At 35.2% G+C, this 21,206-nt stretch overlaps 1 protein-coding gene across 9 annotated transcripts in view; it reads right to left on the reverse strand.

Annotated features, from left to right (window-relative positions):
• MYO3A (myosin IIIA) overlaps positions 1-21,206 on the reverse strand; it is a 235,110-nt gene that overhangs the window by 204,359 nt on the left and 9,545 nt on the right. For all 9 annotated transcript variants that reach the window (XR_012518908.1, XM_074404907.1, XM_074404908.1 and 6 more), the window contains 2 exons: positions 13,159-13,343; positions 10,471-10,605 (listed from right to left, as the gene is read on the reverse strand). Coding sequence is in view for 8 of the 9 variants with exons in the window: in XM_074404907.1 (XP_074261008.1) it covers positions 10,471-10,605; positions 13,159-13,326 (303 nt within the window). In the remaining variant the exon portion in view is untranslated. The remainder of the gene's footprint in view (positions 1-10,470; positions 10,606-13,158; positions 13,344-21,206) is intronic.

Raw genomic sequence — 21,206 nt, forward strand, 5'->3', positions numbered from 1 at the left:
TTCAGGTAGATCAGAATTTGGAAAGACCATTTTATTAAACTAAATTTATTATTTTTTTCCCTAAGCCATTTAGAGATATTTTCAATGTCTTCATCTGATAATCAATTATAAGGACAATATTCAAAGAAATTGTTATGAGTCTATTGATTCACTATGTCTGGATGCTGCTTTACTTATACTGGATATTCCCAAATCATTTTAATCAGTCCAACTCATTTTATCAATCTGCGCTCTCAAAAAACATTTAAATAAGATCAGGAGTTTCTGTCATCTAATTCTAGATGATAATACTCAGAAATGCCAAGATATTAGTATAGGGATTTAATAGGCATAACGACAATGAATGACCTCATTCAATATTTTTAAGCTTTGGGAAAATAATTATACCTCACTTTGTTGTCCATTTAGGCCTACATTAGACAGAATACCTGAATCTCCACTTAAATGCACATCTGCCAATGATTCTATACATGGAAGAAAAATTAAAAATGCCTTATTGAAAATGTTTTGAAGGATATAAAAAAATTGTATTCAAGATTACATCAAGGATTTTGCACAGCAGTACTTTTCAAATATCCAAACACAAACAAGAATTAAACTCTAAAGTTATCCATTAATGTAAAGCAAAATGGTTTAGGTTCATAATTTATTTTGTATTATTTGGTAACTAAGTTTAGATTAGTAAAAGGTTAGCTTTGCTTTTATATGTGATTTCACTAAAAATATAAAGCTATTTCAAACTAGAGAAATAAAACATGCAGTCGATCCTTGAACAACAAGGGTTTGAACTGTGTTCGTCTCCTTATATGTTAATTTTCTTCCACCTGTGCCACACCCGAGACAGCAAGACCAACCCTTCCTTTTCCTCCTCCTCCTCAGCCTAGCCAATGTGAGAATGAGGAGGATGAAGACCTTTATGATGATCCACTTCCACTTAATGAATAGTAAATATATTTTCTCTTCCTTTTCTTTTCTGTAGCTTATTTTAAGAAAATAGTATATAATACATATAAAATATGTATAAATTGACTGCTTATATTATCAGTAAGGCTTCTGGTAAACAGTAAGCTATTAGCAGTTAAGTTTTAGGGGAGTCAAAAGTTATACTCCAATTTTTCAGTGCATGGGAGATTGTCATCCCTAACCTCTTGTTGATTAAGTTGGGTCAACTATACTATTGAAATCATAGATAAACTGTCTATTTTTAAAGGACACACATGGTTATTTAATTTTATAAAATAATATGCAGCATCATATGATGAAAGATTTTTTAAATACTATTTTACATTTTGAAAGTCTCTAGAGCATAAAGGTGGCAGATGAAATATATACATTTATTTTCTCTTACTCATGAATCCTGATTAAAATGTTGGTAAAGGAATAAAGAATTATAACTGCAAAGAAAAAGAGGACAGAACAAAGGCAAGCACTGAGCAAAACATTTCAATAACTTTTGCAATATGGAAGGCAGACAAGCAAGTGGTAACTGATTTAGCAATGCAGAGGAAGCCACAAACTAAGATACTTAGTGTAGTTCTTTTGCGGTCACCCAAGCAAATTAACCCAGACAGTGCCAGGGAATAGCAGAGGTGGAGAAGCAGTTGAGAGGAGTAGGGCAGAAAGCAAGGGATCATTTGGAAGTCTGCAATCAAAAGACTCAAAACCCTCTTATCCCATATACAAAATATCAAAAACTGCCTGAGCAGTCCACCCACCTACCCACTCACCCACACATACACATACACACACACACACACACACACACACACACACACACACACACACGTTAAAAGACTCGAAATTTTGTTCCCTGTTGATACTGAACTGAAGGGATTCAAGATTTGGTGATATCAGCAAAACGGGTAATCGAGGACAGGCACAAACTACTACATGATGTGCCATGTAGGGAAGGAAACTTGGAAAAAGGAGGTCAAGGGATCCAGGAACCAGCGGTTCCATCTAGGTGGGCAACAGAGACGGCAGGTCTTCAAACTGGAGTGGGAAGCTGAAGAGTTCCAAAAGTGTAACAAACAATCTTGCCAAAATTAAGAACATGGATTACTAAATGAGGCAGTATAGAAGCTATGCCATACTTTTTTAAGTATAGTGATCACAACACATCAAAAGTGTGGACCTGCTAAGGAGAAGGTGGCACCACTAAACTGGTTCTATGCCTTTATGACTTTATCTTATCAACACTTTGGAACTATCTGCTTTTTTATTACTCAAGTAAATGTATTTACTTTGAAAAACATAACAGTAATTAAAACTATCTGAAGTTAAGTGAAAATATAGGATAATTTCATAAGTAATATTATAAACAATTTTAAACATACAAAAAATATACACTCCTATTCAATGTAGTATTGGAAGTCCTGGCCAGAGCAATCAGGCAAGAGAAAGAAAGAAAGAAAGGGCATCCAAATAGGAAGAAAAAGGGCATCCAAATAGGAAGGCAAACTATCTCTGTTTGCAGATGACATGATTCTGTATCTAGAAAACTCCATAGTCTCAGTCCAAAAACTCCTTAAGCTGATATACAACTTCAGCAGTCTCAAGATACAAAATCAGTGTACAAAAATCACTAGCATTCCTATACAACAAAAATAGCAAAGCTGAAAGCCAGATCAAAAACACAGTCCCATTCACAACTGCCACAAAATAAAAAAAATACCTAGAAATACAGCTGACCAGTGAGGTGAAATATCTCCACAATGAAAACTGCAAAACACTGCTCAAAGAACACAAGCAAATGGAAAAACATTCCATACTCATGGATAGGAAGAATCAATATCATTTAAATGTCCATACTTTCCCAAAGCAATTTATAGATTCAATGCTATTCTTAACAAACTACCAATGACATTCTTCACAGAACTAGAAAAAACTATTTTAAAATTTATATAGACCCAAAAAAGAACCTGAATAGCCAAGGCAATCTTCAGCAAAAAGAACAAAGCTGAAGGCATGACACTACCCAACTTCAAACTATACTTCAGGGCTACAGTAACCAAAACAGCACGGTACAGGTACAAAAACAGATGCATAGACCAATAGAACAGAATAGAGAGCCCAGAAATAAGGCCACACATCTAAAACTGTCTGATCTTTGACAAAGCTGACAAAAACCAGCACTGGGGAAAGGATTCCCTATTCAATAAATGGTGCTGGGATAACTGGCTAGCCATATGCAGAAGACTGAAACTGAACCCCTTGCTTACACCATATACAAAAATTAACTCAAAATGTATTAAAGACTTAACTATAAAAACAAAAACTATAAACACCCCAGAAGACAACCTAGGCAATACCATCTATTCTGGACATAGGAATCAGCAAAGATTTCATGACAAAGACTCTAAAAGCAATAGCAAGTGAGAGATCCAAGATGGCCGATTAGGAGCAGCTCAGGATTGCAGCTCCCAGTGAAAGCACAGAGTGAGTAGACTCTGCATTTCCAATAAAAATCCACTGGATTTTTATTGTCCACAGACCAGGAGATACCCAGGTGGAGGAGCCCCATGGGTTGCCAGCGCGACTCTTTTGGCCGGCACGGCTGTTTTGCCGGTGCCCTGGTGTGGCAGTTCTCAATACAAAATACATGGGACTGGGTGCCCTTTTAGCTGGCGAATGGAGCTCTGGGAATGCAGAGTCACCCATTCAGCTGATTAAAAAGGGGACTGAAACAGCGAGCCAGGGCAGAAGATTCCCGGGCAAAAAAGCGCCATGAATCTCAGTGCCACTGCTTCAGCCTGTGCAGTGGGTCGCCGCATGGGAAATCACACAGCAGCTCTGAATGAACAATTGAGCCCACAGCTCAGCACTTGAGCTCCTATAAAGTACAGACTGTTTCCTCAAGGAGGTCCCTGACCCCTGTATACCCAAAGAGTCACCTCGTAAAGGAGAGCTCAGACTGACATTTGGAGGATATCCTTCTGGGACAAAGATAGCAGAAGAAGAAACTGGTAGCAACCCTTACTGTTCTGCAGCTGCTGCAGGTGATCCCCAGGCAAGCAGGGCCTGGAGTGGACCTCAGCAGTTCTACAGCAGAGGGGCCAGACTGTTAGAAGGAAAACTAAGAAACAGAAATAACTTCATTATCAACAAACTGGACGTCCACTGAGAGACCCAATCTGAAAGTCAGCAACTACAAAGACGACAGGCGGATAAATCCACAAAGACGGGAAGAAACCAGCGCAAAAAGGCCAAAAACACCAGAAACCAGAATGCCTATCCTCCTAAAAGGGATCAAAACTCCTCGTCAGCAAGGGAACAAGACCGGATGGAGAAGGAGTGTGATGAATTGACAGAATGAGGCTTCAGAAGCTGGCTAACAAGAAACTTCTGTGAGCTAAAAGAACATGTTCTAACCCAATGCAAAGAAACTAAGAATCTTGAAAAAAGATTTGAAGAAATACTAACAAGATTAGATAACTTAGAGAGAAATATAAATGAATTGATGGAGCTAAAAACACAACACAAGAACTTCGCAAAGCATGCACAAGTTTCAACAGCCGAATTGACGAAGCAGAGGAAAGGATATCAGAGGTCGAATATCAAACGAGAAGGCAAGATTAGAGAAAAAAGGGTAAAAAGGAATGAACAAAGTCTCCAAGAAATGGGGGACTACAGGAAAAGACCTAATCTACGTTTGATAGGTGTACCTGAATGTGACGAAGAGAATAAATCCAAGCTGGAAAATATTCTTCAGGATATTATCCGGGAAAACTACCCCAACCTAACAATGCAGGCCAATATTCAAGTCCAGGAAATACAGAGAACACCAAAAAGATACTCCTCAAGAAGAGCAACCCCAAGGCACATAATTGTCAGATTCACCAGGGTTGAAATGAAGGAGAAAATGCTAAGAGCAGCCAGAGAGAAAGGTCAGGTTACCCACAAAGGGAAGCCCATCAGACTCACAGCAGATCTCTCAGCAGAAACCCTACAAGCCAGAAGAGAGTGGGGGCCAATATTCAACATCCTTAAAGAAAAGAACTTTCAACCCAGAATTTCATATCCAGCCAAACTAAGCTTTATAAGTGGAGGAAAAATAAAATCCTTTGTGAACAAGCAAGTACTCAGAGATTTCATCACCACTGGGCCTGCTTTACAAGAGCTCCTGAAAGAAGCACTACACATAAAAAGGAACAACCAGTACCACCCACTCTAAAAACATATCAAAAGGTAAAGAGCATCAACCTAATGAAGAATCTGCATCAATGAATGGGCAAAACAGCCAGCTAGCTTTAAATGGCAGTTATCAAATTCACACATATCAATATTAACCCTAAATGTAAATGGACTAAATGCCCCAATCAAAAGACACAGACTAGCAAATTGGATAAAAAGTGGCCCCATTCTTAAAAGGCTTCTAGCTTAGTTGGGAGGTAGCAAATATGGTCAGGTAATTTTTAAATCAAAACTAGAGAAATTTGTAACTGTAAAATCAAATGAGAAAATTGGATTTTGAATGCTGTAGGACTAAATGTTATAGTCTTATAAAATTGCTCTATTCCTACTGAAGATTAGCCATGAATTCTGATGTGAGAGAACTCATGACTTTAGCTAAGGCATCCTATTGTCTAGCAGAAGTTTCTGCAATAAAGGAAATGTTTGATAATCTGTGCCATCCAATAAGACAGCTACTAACTACATGTGGCCTTTGAGCCTCTGAAATGTGATTAGTGCAACTGAGAAATTAAATGTTTAATTTAATTTATATTAAATTAAAATAATTACAAAAAAAGATACTCAGCATCATAGTTCATTAGGGAAGTGCAAAATAAAATCAAATTAAGATACTACTATACACTTTTTAGAACTGCTAAAATAAAACAACTGATAATAAAACATGCTGGTGAATATGTGGGACAACTGGAGCAAAACTCATATGTTTCTGGTGGAAATACAAAACAAGATAGTCACTTTAGAAAACAGTTTAAAAAAAAAGAAAATGAAATTTTTATTTTAGATTAGCCTGGCACAGAGGTGCATGCCTGTAGTCTCAGATACTTCGTAGGGTAGCCTGAAGTGGAAGGGTGGCTTGAGGTGAGGAGTTTGAGGCTGCACTGAGCTATGATTACATCACTGCATTCCAGCCTGGGCAATAAAGCAAGACTCCCATTCTCTTTCCCTCTTTCTCTCTCTCTTTCTTTTCTTTCTTTTTCTCTTTTCTTTTCTTTCTCCTTCTTTCTTCCCTTCCTTCCTTTCTTCCTTTCTAAAAAAAAAAGTCAAAAAAAGAGAAAAAAAAGCAATAGCAACAAAAGCAAAAATTGACCAATGAGATCTTATTAAAAACTAAAGAGCTTCTGCAGCTGAGCACAGTGGCTCACACCTGTGATCTCAGCACTTTGGAAGACCAAGGCAGGCGGATCACCTGAAGTCAGGAGTTTGAGACCAGCCTGGCTAACATGGTGAAATGCCATCTCTACTAATAACACAAAAATTAGTCAGGCATAGTGGCAGGTGCCTGCATTTTCAGCTACTTGGGAGGCTGAGGCAGGAGAATTGCTTGAAGCTGGGAGGCAGAGGTTGCAGTGAGCCGAGATTGCACCACTGCACTCGCCTGAGTGACAGAGCAAGACTCTGTCTCAAAAAAAAAAAAAAGAACTTCTGCACAGCAAAAGAAACCATCAACAGAGTAAACAGTCAACCTACAGAATGGGAGAAAACTTTTGCAGACTACGCATCTGACAAAGGTTGAATATCCAGAATCTACAAGGAACTTATATTTAGAAGAAAAGACAAACAACCCCTTTAAAATGTCAGCAAAGGACATGAACAGATACTTTTCAAACTAGGACATACATGTGGCCAATAGCATATGAAAAAAGCTCAACATCACTGATTATTAGAGAAATGAAAATCAAAGCCACAATGAGATACCAGTCAGAATGGCTATATGTAAAAAGTCAAAAAATAACAGGTGTTGGTGAGGTTTCAGAGAAAATAAAATGCTTATATGCTGCTGGTGGGAGTGTAAATTAGTTCAGCCATTGTGGAAAACAGTGTGATGATTTCTCAAAGAACTAAAAGCAGAACTACCATTCAACCCAGCTATCCCATTACTGGGTATATACTCAAAGGAAAAGAAATTGTTCTACCGCAGAGATACACACATGTGCACATGTATGTTCATTGCAGCACAATACATAACAGCAAAAACATGGAATCAACCTAAATGGCTGTATTAATCCGTTTTCATGCTGCTGATAAAGACACACCCAACACTGGACAATATACAAAAGAAAGAGGTTTAATAGACTTATAGTTCCACATGGCTGGGGAGCTCTCACAATCATGGTGGAAGGCAAGGAGGAGCAAGTCACATCTTACGCAGATGGCAGCAGGCAAAGAGAGAGCTAGTGGAGGGAAACTCCCCCTTATAAAACCATCAGATCTCATGAGACTTACTCACTATCACTAGAACATCATGGGAAAGTCCTGCCCCCATGATTCAATTACCTCCTACCGGGTCCCTTCCACAATACATGGGAATTCAAGATGAGATTTGGGTGGAGACACAGCCAAACCACATCAATGCCATCAATGGCAGACTGAATAAAGAAAATGTGGTACATATAAATTGCAGAATACTATGCGGCCATAAAAAAGACTGACATTATGTCCTTTGAAATAATATAGTTGAAGCCAGAGGCCATTATCCTTAGCAAACTAATGCAGGAACAGAAAACCAAATGTCAGATGTTCTCACTTATAAGTGGGAGTTAAATCATGAGATAAGTGGGAGTTAAATCATGAGAACACATGGACAATAGAGAGGAACAACATATACTGGGGCCTACCTGAGGGTGGAAGGTGGGAATATGGAGAGGATCAGGAAAAAATAACTAATGGGAACTAGGCTTCACACCTGGGTGATAAAATAATCTGTAAAACAAGCCCCTGTGACTCAAGTTTACCTATATAACAAACCTGCACGTGTACTCTTGAACTTAAAGTTTTACGAGGACAAAAAAAAAAAGAAAAAAGTATACAACAAAATGAAACACATACATTAACTGTTAAGAATTTTTTTTTATAGCTTCAAATATTTTCTGCAATGATCATCTATTATTTGTAGAATCACTTTAAAACCATTATGGAAGCCAGGCACAGTGTCTCATGCCTATAATCCTAGTACTTTGGGGGGCCGAGGTAGGCAGATCACTCGAGGTCAGGAGTTTGAGGAGGTAGGCAGATCACTTGAGGTCAGGAGTTTGAGACCAGCCTGGTCAACATAGTGAAACACTGTCTTTACTTACAAAAAAAAAAAAAAAAAATTAGCTGGGCATGGTGGCATGTGACCGTAATCTCAGCTACTCAGGAGGTTGAGGCTTGAGAATCCCTTGCACTGAGGTGGAGGTTGCAATCACTGAGATTGTACCACTGCACTCCAGCCTGGGGAACATACCAAGACTCCATCTCAAAAAAAAAAAAAAAAAAAAAAAAGAAAATGCCAGGAGCAGTGGCTCACACCTGTAATCCCAGCACTTTGGGAGTCCGAGGCAGATGGATCACAAATTAGGAGTTCCAGGCCAGCCTGGCCAAGATGGCAAAACCCTGTCTTTACTAAAAATACAAAAAATTAGCTGAGTGTGGTAGCATGCGCTTGTAATCCCAGCTACTCCGGAGGCTAAGGTGGAGAATTGCTTAAACCTCGGAGGTGGAGGTTGCAGTGAGATCATGCCACTGCACTCCAGTCCAAGCAACAGAGCAAGACTCTATCTTAAAAAACAAACAAACAAAAAACATAATGGAAAAATATGAATATAAAGTCAATATAATTTACATATGATTACTACGCCTATTACACTTCGGCTGTGTCCCCTCCAAAATTCATGTGTTGAAACTTAATGGTGAATGTGATTTATTAAGAGGTGGGATTTTTAAGAGGTAGTTAGGCCATTAGGGCTTCTTTCTTGTGAATGGGGTATTAAGATCCTTAATAAAAATAGGCTCCATACAGTGTTGGGCTCTCCTGCTTTCTGCCTTCTGCCATGTGAGAACACAGCATTTCTTCCCTCCAGAGCATATAACAACAAGGTACCATCTTGGAGGTGAACAGGCCTCACCAAACAACTGAACCTGATGGTTCCTGGATCTTGGACTTTCAGCCTCCAAAACTGTAAGGAATAAATTTCTATTCTTTTTTTTTTTTTTTTTTTTTTTTTTTTTTTTTTTGAGACGGAGTTTCGCTCTTGTTACCCAGGCTGGAGTGCAATGGCGCGGTCTCGGCTCACTGCAACCTCCGCCTCCTGGGCTCAGGCAATTCTCTGCCTCAGCCTCCTAAGTAGCTGGGATTACAGGCACGTGCCACCACGCCCAGCTAGTTTTTTGTATTTTTAGTAGAGACGGGGTTTCACCATGTTGACCAGGATGGTCTCGATCTCTCGACCTCGTGATCCACCCGCCTCGGCCTCCCAAAGTGCTGGGATTACAGGCTTGAGCCACCGCGCCCGGCAAATTTCTATTCTTTATGAATTACTCAGTGTGTCAACTTTTGTTACAGCAGTACAAATGGACTGAGACAATGACACTTCAGGAAAAGCAATGGAACATTCAAAAAGAAAATACTCAAATGTTTATAAAATAATAATGAACACAATAAAAATATGCTGTTATAGTTGTAAAATAAAGGTATCTACTGTCTCTAAATTTGATAAAAGCAACTTTTAAAAATTCTAATAGATTTTATTAGAAATAATGTTTACCTCACTTGGATAATATTCAATGAAAATCAGAAAAACGGAATCATTCTGAGACTGGCAGTCACCTTAGTGAGGGACCTGCTAGTATCCTGCCTTAGAAAGGATTGCTAAAGTGTAGGAAAACTTTTTCAGGATTGGAAAAGGCAGACTCTACAGCTTCCTTTTGGCAACTTACTCAGTATCAACACCATTTTAAATAAGTTTTCTGCCCTATAAATATAAATACCTGGTTCTGTAGCTTAAGTCATTAGCATTCAATAAGGACAGAAAAAGAAAATCATAGCTTACTATTTTTACGTAATGAAGTCTCACCTTAACATTAATTTTCTCTTATATCCTACCACCTGGCATAGAGCCTCCTCACATGTTAACAAAACAAAATATAGATAAATAAATAAATATTATAATGAAATCCCTTTTAACTTGTTTTTCTGTGGGAAAAATAGTTTCAGTTTCTTTAGTCTTTTATTGTGGAGTTATTTCCTTTTAATATTTAATAGTCTTTGTGGCTTTTCTTCAGTTTTCTAATACGTTTCTTAAGAGAGCAAGGCCAAAACTAGGCACAACATTTGTGGTCAGAAACTTACCAGAATCGTTTATATGGTATCAGTGTTACATAACTAGTAATAATAAGTCATTTCAGAGTGAAACAAAAACAAGATGAGCCACTTAGTCATGTTTCTAGAAAATCGCATATACATGAAACAAAGTAAGCACTGTAAGTTTCCACCCATGCAAATAATGCTGAAACACTTACCTCAAGAACCAACCACAGCTTGTCTCCATTTACTTTATCCTTCTTAAAATATATCCCATAGAATCTAACCACATTAGGGTGGTCCGAAAGAGATTTTAAGATGTTATATTCTGCTTCAATCTCTTCATCAATATCCTAGTTTCAAGAAGTCATAAGAAGAGAATTGTGAGAAAAACGAGTAATTTCAAAGAAATAGATTACAGAATATCAAATATAGAATTTCATTTTGTCAAGAAGGTCATAATAGTTTTTACTGTGCTTAGTATTATGTATTGCAATTTCTCATTACATTACTTAAGGGGAGAAATTGTGATTTTCATGCTAATCAATTGAATTTCAAGTTATTTTAATCACATTTTGAAAGGGTTAAAGAAAAAGTTATTTATATATGCAATTATAAATAAATATTTATGGAGAGCTACTCCAGATGATTTTTCTTTTTTGTATTATTAACTTTGTTACAATGGCAAAGCCATTGATCTGAAATAATAAACTTTAGGACTGTAAATCTGGTTCATTTTGTTTCTTTGGAAAAGAGGGTATTTAGAAGCTATCCAAAAATCAGTCATGCAAACAATAAATTCTCACTTTTTCAAAAAACTAAAATGGAGTTAGATTATAAAAGATTGCACAAAACCTTTAATGAATTAGAGGTCCGTTCACCAAAAGAAGAACAGGTTGCTATCTTATCAGTAAGAATGAAAGATAGCCACTTAGTCATGTTTCTAGAAAATCACATACATGAAACAATTCACAGAGTAATAAATAAGAGAAAGCCTTATTAATATTGCTTTTATAGTGACATGTAATGTATATGTTGTTGTATTACAGAATCACGGAATCATAGAGGTAGAATTTATATATGAGCTCTAATTTTTAAAGGAATAAAGTCAAGCCCTGAGAAGTTGCAGTCAGAGCTGGTTAGTGTAAAATCCAGATACAGACTCCAAGCCTACTACCTTCTCATCTTACTCATTCAACCCCCCTCTTGAAAAAAAAATCACTGATTAAAAATATGTGATAGTAAGACTCCTTTACTTTAAAATAAGCTAATCTTTGAAAGATGTTTGGATGCTATAATCTCTTGGTTATAAATCTTTTTTATTTGACTTGTGACATGATGAAGAGTAAATAAATAATTCTTAGAAAAATATATACATACTGTGACAAGAATGAAAGCAAAAGAATAAATTGCTATAGTTATGAAATCAATATTTCATTAAATTGTACTAAGTATGACTCATAAGGTTTGTAGATATATCGTACATGAGTAAATTATGAAAGAATAGTGGTTACATAGATTATAAGCCATTTGTTCTTCTCCATTAAGAAGTAAGGGAAAGAGAGATACACTATGGGGTCAGACAATGTGATTGGGCTGAATTTCTTTCTCGTGCTGCCACACACCTGAATCCCTAATGCAAAGGCTAGGCTAGAGGAAAGAGGTACAGTCACTTTGGTAGAACTTAGCTTAGGACTCTCTTCCTTCAATTTAATCATTTAGAATTTTCCAAGAGAATGTGAAAACATTCAGCAGCAGTTAAGCCTAGGCATGCTAAGTCTCATTTTTTTTTTCCTCCAGTGTATTTAATTTATTATTTTAAAATAAACCTCCTCTATCTTTTTCCTCTGCTCAAAGTAATATGGAACAGTGTAGTTATGATGGGTTTGACAGAAATAAACTGTCAAAAAAGAAACAGCAACCCTAAAATGAACAAATGGAAACTCAGAGACGTTTTGCAGCATCCCACAGTTAGTAGATGAACTGTAACAAGGTCCCACCGATCTGATACCCTCTCTGCACACGTCATCATTTCCATCATGACGTGTTCCCATCATGTGTGCAAGAGTCCTTTAATCAGAGAAATTGTTTTCAACAGATGTTGGGGAACGTGTGATTACTGAGCTCATTCTGGTTCACCCATGTGCTATGGTAGAGAAAGGTGTCTCCCAGCAACTGAAGATACTGTGAAACTGCCAGCTCTCATGAACACAAAACAGAATCTCAGTAGTCTCATGCTCTTTACAGCAGAGAAAATGTTTGGCAGTTTCCCTTATTACTATTATCAAAAAAAAAAAAAAAAGCCTATGGGGACCCCCTCATTGTGGCCTCACATGAGACCAGCAGAGCTGAACGTGAAATTTAATTTTTCATAATGAGGAACTTTTCCCTGATGATATACCCATACCATGTCTGCTTTGGAAACATTTAAGCAAACCTGAAAATTAATTTTCCTTCTCTGAAATAAATTAAGTTTTAAAAAATCCTCTTCAGTTTGGTCTAAGAGAAATACTTCCTGAAGCCTAAATAAATACAGGACAAAAAGAAGATATGGTTAAGATGACATTTTAGGATTACTTCTAGACCCCTGAGTTTGTATCTTTACAATTTTTATGTCTAAAATAATATTGAGTCAACCACAATAATATTGTCTGTTGAGAGCAGCAATTTTTGTGTGCTTATGCATTTAAGCATTTATTCATCAAGTACTTATTGTGCCTTATTACATGTATTAAGCACAGAAACTTGGAAAATCAAATAAGTAGACATTTCTTTTACATTTATTTTTAAATTGTAACCTATTTTAGACTGCTATTGTGATGAATAAATCAAGATAAAATACAGTCTTTTTAAGCATTTAATACAGATAAAAATTAAGCTAATTAGAAGAAAAAAATACTACTTACATGAATTGGATCCAGTATTTTGACTGCTGCTTTTTGACCATTTTTCTTATTCCATACTTTAAAAACTTTTCCATAAGTTCCTTTGCCAATTGTCTCAGTGATTTCCCATGTATCAGAAGGATCAGGAAAGCTATCAAAGATGACTGTTTTTCCAATTAATGGAAACATCTCAAAGGTTTAAATACCTGGAGATAAGAAGTACAGTTTCATCTACATTTGACTGAGTATATCAAATGGCACACACAAACCCATGGGAAATTAGCTAATATTTGCACTGATATGGTAGAAAATATTCAACAGTAACCAAACATATTTCAGAGTCATAAGAAATTTGAATTTCAGTTCTCATTTGCAAACATTAATATGAGTTTAATAATGCTTTGTAAGCAGGACTTTATTTCTATATCCAATTTAATCTCTTATTAATTGCTATTAATTCTTTTTAGATTAAAATAAGATATATATTTATATAATTTTGATTTTCTTCTTTATATTGAGTGTCACAACAAATCAAATATTTTAGAATGAACTTAGAGATGATAAAATTCAACTTCCTCATTTAAGCAGATCTTAAACATCATAAATGATCATGTTTTTATATTACTTCCCAATGTAAAACTCAATAATGAGTCCTCTACATAGCCTTTAGGAGGAAATTTCCTTAACATAACCTACCAAGTTCTTCAAAATATGGCCTTTACTTAATGTTCCAGCCTCTTCTCTTATACACTATGATTCAGCTACTCTGGACGCCTCAGGGCATTTCTTTCTTGAGGACCTTAATATATACTATTCCTGATCCCATCTGCCTGTGACTTCTTTGCTAAATTCCAAAACCTACTTATCTTTCACATCTCAGCTTGGATACCACTTCATCCAAGTGTGACTACTCTCCACTCCAGCTGGGTTGCATACCCCACCTTGGTACTCCAACTGCACTCTGCGTTGCTGTTATCTGACATCACTTCTGTATGCCCAGCATCTGGCATAGTGCTAAAATGATTGATTAATTAATTAATTAAAAGCATATGGCCAATGAGGTCATTTATTAATATCATCATCATTATCACTATCTGATATCATCACTGGTACTGTTACTGTAATTATAAATCAGATAGCATTTATGTATCTGATATCATCACTGTATGCCCAACACCTGGCACACTGCTGAAATAATTAATTGATCTGTCAATGAATTAAAAGAATAGGTCAGTGAGGTCAAGTGACTTTATAAAGGACATTTTACCTTTTCTTGACTTCCAAACAATGCTCTTTTCTGTATTCTCCCTATATTACACCATTTCTATAAAACTACAAAAAAGAGTGAGAATAATAAAAGGAAAGTGCTCTTAGCACCTCTAGTAGCCCTCACATTTTTCAATTATCTATACAAAACCACTCTTTTCAATATATATTAATATTTCATATTAGCCTATGAAATTCACTTGTCTGGCCACACTCATAACTTTCAGCTGTATTCACATCACCAATCCACTGATCCTCAATTTTCTTTAAGCCCATCAACCCTCTTAATTTTTCACTCCCTGCTCATTTCTCCTTTCCCAGGACGGACTTTCAGCCTTGTATTATTGTGATGTCTTCACAAATGCCCTCAACACTCTTGTTCCTTAATTTTTCCATCATATTCTCCTGGAGGGGGAAAACAACTCTGGTTAAATACTATATCATTTTCACATCTGTGCCCATAACTGAGAAAACCATACAACCATGTTGACTAGTTCCACTGAAAATTCAGGATAACAAACTAACAAATAGACCCTCAATCCTGCCCAGCAACCCTACTGCGCTTTTGTTGTTGGTATATTCCCTGTTCTCTAGAGTTACTATTTCACAGTGATATCTTTCCTCAAATTTGTCTCTCCACAAATTGTTCCCTCTTTGCTGTCTACCCTCTCCTATCAAACTTTACAAATGATGCCTGTACTTCATAATTAATTAAAAAATGGAAGGAATAATAAATAATCCTTAATATTCTGACCTTAAAAGCTACAAACCAATGTGTGTCAAACATAATTAGTTCATTGCTATCTGGGGTAATGTTTGTCCTCAAATAGCCTTTTCTTTTGGTTCCTTCTTGTCCTGTAGCTCTCAGCTCAAATGTCAATTTCCTATAAAGGCCTTCCCTCACCAACCTTCATAAAGTCAGCCTTCTCCACTTATCCTGTTATTCTTTCATTAGAATATAAGCTACACAAGGGCATGGACTTTGTTATTTTATGAGTGTACCCACAATTCCCATAAAAATGCCTAGCACATGGTAGGCAATCAGTAAATATTGGCTAAATGGGCAAATGTTTATTTGTTCATTGTTAATTCTGACAGTGGAGACCTAATCTATCTTGTTCACTTTCAAATCTAATAATAGATTTGGCCTAATTCTGTGCCTGGAACATACAGTAAATGTTAAATATCTAGCTGTTGAATAAACGAATAAATAAGATTCTTCAAAAAATACTTTTAAGTTAGGAAGAGAAATAAGGTTTAGGGAGAACTGAAAAGAATATGAAAATCCAAAACACAATAGAGAGCATATTCTGATTAATTATACTTAAGGGCACAATATCTAGTAAATGGCTATGAATGCCTGCTAAAAATTATATTACTATATAAAAACACACTTTTGAATAGTTCTTAGAACACTTAATCTTTATGAAATTCATGCCTTTGATCCAAAATGCAAAGAGGTAATCAGTAATAATCATCCTCTTTAACAATTTCATAATCAGTGACAAAATAACTACTTCTTACATCTACTTGAGTCATGCAAATAAGCATTTATGCCATCTCTATAACATAAACGTTAGACCAAAAGATCAAATTAAATCTTGTTAAAGGTCTGAAATAGGAGTTGTCAACCAAGAGAAACATTCATTACATGGACTATTGCCTTTAAAGCAGTAATGTTATTGAACATAATCTTCATTTCTGATATATTAACCCTCAGGAGTTAACTGTTGGTTTTCCAATACACAGACATAAAAATTCAATGAAAAAAATGACTGAACAACAAATATGTACAAAGTATTCTGATGAGTTTGAAAAATACAAAGATAGAAAACTCATGGATAGATTAATAAACTTGTAACTATAACATATTATAAAAAGTGATAAATAATGAGAACATGCATAAAGTGCTATAATCGCCCAGGTGAATATCAATTAATTCTGAAGTGATCATGAAAAGATTCAGAGAAAATTCTGAAGTGATCAGGAAAGTATCTGAGGTGGACTAAAAATAAGGAGGAATTTGTCTCAAGTGCAATTTTCTCTTTAACATTTCTCAATCAGACAAACATTTAAAGCAGTGCATCAATATACTGTAAAACATTATGAAACAATAATCACAAAATGACAAAAACAAGGCATTTTGAAAACAGAATACACCTAGTCATGTTTCATATAAAGCAAATAAACAAAACTCCCAACACATAGGTAAAATGAAGACATTTAAAATGACTGCTTCAAAATAATACATTAAAGAATTTCAAGAATTAGACTAGAATGAAGTCTCCTGACTGCTAACCTATATTTTTTCCATACAAAGTTGTTTATTCTTTAAGAATGAAATAGAATGTCACAGCTACTTAACAACTAATCACTTAATAACTACAGTAAATTGCATTTGACATAAAAATGAATGTTCATGTATTTTTCCTAATCCTTTAGCATGCACAGAATTAAAAGTAATTATCTAGCCTATAAAATTAAAAACATATAATTAAGTTCTTAGTTATATGATCATGTAAGCCAAATAATTATCTTCAACATTTGTATTTACCATATTTTGATATCTGTATTTACCATAATTCTGAAAAGGTACTTACAAAGCTAAAGTTCTAAAATGAATACTCATTTATTTAAATAGATTTATTATATATTGAGCTTTTGTTTTTTTTTTAAGGATAGAAAAAATGATCATAATATAATAAAAAATGTATCTTACTTCAGGATCTTCACATTCATCTCAACAATTTTTCTGCTTGTTTTGTAAACATGCACTTAATTCTTTAATAAAATAACCAAACTGGCTTCATAATCCTTCTAAAACATAGAAGGGCTGATTCCCCCACTGGATTATCTGTGTTCCCTCTACCTAGAATGCTCTTTCTCAAGATGTTGACATGGCTCACATTCTCACTTCTTTCAAGTCTTACATTAGCCATCACCCTCCCAATAAGTCCTACCCTGATCATCTTACTTAAAATCCCAATCTGACTTCCTACATCCCATTCTGCTTCCCAACTCCTGGTCTCACTTACCCTGCTCTATTTTTATAACACTTATCACTTCCTAACACTCTACATAATTTCCTATAATTATGATTTTTAAAATTTATTTTCTCCACTACCAGAATGTAATCCTCGTGAGGCCTGAAATGTTTGTCCTGTTTTTTTCACTGATGTACTTCAAAGACTTTAAAACCATGTTTGACACATAGTAGACAGTCCATAAATATTTGGTGAATATTAAGTAGCTGTGAATAGAAAAGAGTACATAGAAAAATTTCAGACGATTTCAACAATCAATTTCATCAAATATTTTTAAAAGAAATCATACTATCTTATGCAATTTTTTTCAGAGAATAGAGATAGAACATGTGAAAGTATCTTAATAAGACAGACTACACAAAATCAGATAAATTTATCAAACGGAATCAAATGGAAATTCTGGACATAAAAAATAAAATAACTGAAAAATCTCATTAAAGCAGTTCAATAGCAGACTTGAATAGGCAGAAGAAAGTATCATTGAACTTGAAGACAAATTACTTGTTATTATAATCTGAAGGGCCAAAAAAAAAAAAAAAGAAGGAAAACAAACAGAGCTTAAGGGACATATAGAACACCATCAACAATACCAATATATACATTAGGAATGTTCAAGAAGAAGAGAAAGAGAAAGGGGAAGAGAGCTTATTTGAAGAAATAATGGCTGAAAACTTCAAAAATTTAAGGAAAGACATGCATCTACAAATCCCAGATGTTGAGTGAATTGCAAGGCAAATCTAAGGAAACCCATGCCAAGACATTATAATCAAGCTGTCAAAAGATAAAGACAAAAATAAAAACTTGAAAGCAGCAAGAGAAAAACAACTCATCACATACAAGGGACTCTAGATTATCAGTGAATTTCTCAGCAGAAATATTACAAGCCAGAAGGCAGAGGGATAACATATTTAAAGTGTTAAAAGATAAAAACCTGTCCACTGAGAATTCTATATGTGACAACTATTCTTCAAAAAGGACGATAAAATTAACTTTTGTTCCCAGATAAACAAAAATGGAGAGAGTTCATTACAATAATATCTGTCCTATATGAAATGATAAATGGAGCCCTTCAGATTGAAATGAATGGATGCTAGACAGTATTTTGAAGTCTTATGAAAATGTAAAGTTCTCCAGTAAAAGTAATTATGTGGAAAATTATAAAACCCGGTAGCACTGTAATTTTAGTTAATGCCACTTTTTAATCTTGAATTTCAAACACAAATGCATAAAAGTAGTGATAAATCTGTGTTAAGTAGGGATACAATATATCAAATGTAATTTGTAACACCAATAACATAAAATGTTGGGGGGAGCTATAAAGTAGTCAAATTTTTATAAGCAATTGAGTTAAGTTGGTATCAGTTTAAAATAAGTTGCTACAATTTCAGGATGTTATATCTAATCCCCATGGCAACCACAGAGAAATACCTATAAAATATACACAAAAGGGGCTGCATGTGGTGGCTCACAACTATAATCCCAGCACTTTGGGAGGCCGAGGCAGGTGGACCACCTGAGGTCAAGAGTTCAAGATCAGCCTTGCTGACATGGTGAAACTCCATCTCTACTAAAAATACAAAAATTAGCCAGGCATGATGCTTCATGCCTGTAATCCCAGTTGCTACAGGGGCTGAGGAAGGAAGATTGCCTGAACCTGGAAGGTGGAGGTTGCAGTGAACTGAGACTGTGCCACTGCACTCCAGCCTGGGCAACAGAGCGAGACTCCATCCCAAAGATACACACACACACACACACACACAAGGAAATGAAAGAATCAAGACATGTCATTACAAAATATACACTAAATACAAAGGGAGAAAGTATTAGAGGAAATGGGTAATAAAAATGTTATAACATCAAAAACCAACCAAAAAATGATAATAGTAAGTTCTTCCCTATTGGTGTTTTAAATGTAAATGGATTAAACTCTCCAATAAAAAAACAGATTAGCAGAATTAATTTTAGAAAGAAACATAACTATATGCTATCTACAAAAGACTTTGAGCCATAGATGGGATAATGATAAAATGGTCAATTTGCCAAGAAGACATAATTATAAACATGTGTGCCAAAATTTAGAGCTCCAAAATATATAACAAACACTGACAGAACTAAAGGGGAAAACAGCTCTACAGTAATAGTAGAAGACTTGAATATCCACAATAATGAATAGAAGAATGAGACAGAAAATCAGAAATAAAGGACATGATTTGCATTATAGACCAATTGGATCTAACAGACATATACAAAATGCTGCACCTAATAATGACAGAATACACATTTTTTCTCAAGTGCACAGAAACATTCTTCAGGATAGACTATGTGTTAGACTGTAATACAACCTTAATGAATTTAAAGGGACTGAAACATGCTAAGCATCCTTTCTGATCAAAATGTAATGAAAATAGAAGACTGGAAAATCCACAAATACGTAGAACTTAAACAGTACACTATTAAACAACCAGTAAGTTATACAAGAAATTACAAGAGAAAACAGAAAATATCTTGAATCAAATGAAGATAAAAATATCACATAGCAAAACCTACAGAATGCAGTGAAAGTACTGCTAAGAGATAAATTTGTTACTCTAAAAGCTTAAATTTAAAAAGAAAGAAAAATATCAAATCAATGATGTAACTTTTCACTTTACAGAACAAGAAGAAGAGGAGCAAACTGAATCTAAAGGTAGCAAAAAGCAGGAATAATAAAGATGCAGCAAAGATACATAAAATAGAGAACAAATGTATAGAGAAAATCAACAAAACCATGAGTTGATTATTCAACAGGTCAACAAAATTGACAAAACCTTTAAGCAGATTTACTAGGAGAGAGGACACAAATAAAGTGGAAACACTTCCTAACTCATTCTATGAGGCCAGCATTATCCTGACACCAAAACCAGACAATGGCACTATAAGAAAAGAAAACTGCAGTTGAATATCTCTATGAACATTGATGCAAAAATCCTCAACAAAATACTGGCAAACTAACTTCAACAGCATATTAAAAGGATCATACATCATGACCAAGGGAGATTTATTCCTAGAATACAAGAATGATTCAACATATGAAAAGCAATCAATGTAATATACCATATTAACAGAAGAGAGGGGAAAAAGCACATGATCACATAAGATGATGCAGAAAAAGCATTTGACAAAATTTAACACCCTTTCAAAATTAAAACACTCAACAAACTAAAAATAGAAGAAAACTGCCTTGACATAATAACCATTTATAAAAAGCCCATAGCTAACATTATATTCAATGGTGCAAGATTAAAAGCTTCTTCCCTAAGATCAGGAACAAGACAAAGATGCCCACTTTTACCATTTCTATTCAACATAGTACTGGAAATCCCAGCAAGAGCAATCAGGCAAGAAACATAAATAAAAGCATTCAGATTAGAAAGAAAGAATTAAAATTATCTCTATTCAGAACTATTAGATCTTATCCTAAAGAATCTCTCTCTCTCTCTCTCTCTCTCTCTCTCTCTCACACACACACACACACACACACACACACAAATGTTAGAACTAATTAATGAATTCAGCAAAGCTGCAGGATACAAAATAAACATGCAAAAATCTGTTACATTTCTGTACACTAACAATGAACAACCAGAAAAAGAAATTAGAAAAACAATTTCATCTACAATAGAATCAAAAAGAATAAAATACTTAGGAATAAACTTAACCAAGGCGATGAAAGACTTGTGTAATGAAAACTACAAACATTGCTTAAAGCAATTAAAGAAC

The sequence above is a fragment of the Saimiri boliviensis genome, chromosome 8 (genome assembly GCF_048565385.1).
Source record: "Saimiri boliviensis isolate mSaiBol1 chromosome 8, mSaiBol1.pri, whole genome shotgun sequence".
In the NCBI taxonomy this organism is placed as follows: domain Eukaryota; kingdom Metazoa; phylum Chordata; class Mammalia; order Primates; family Cebidae; genus Saimiri; species Saimiri boliviensis.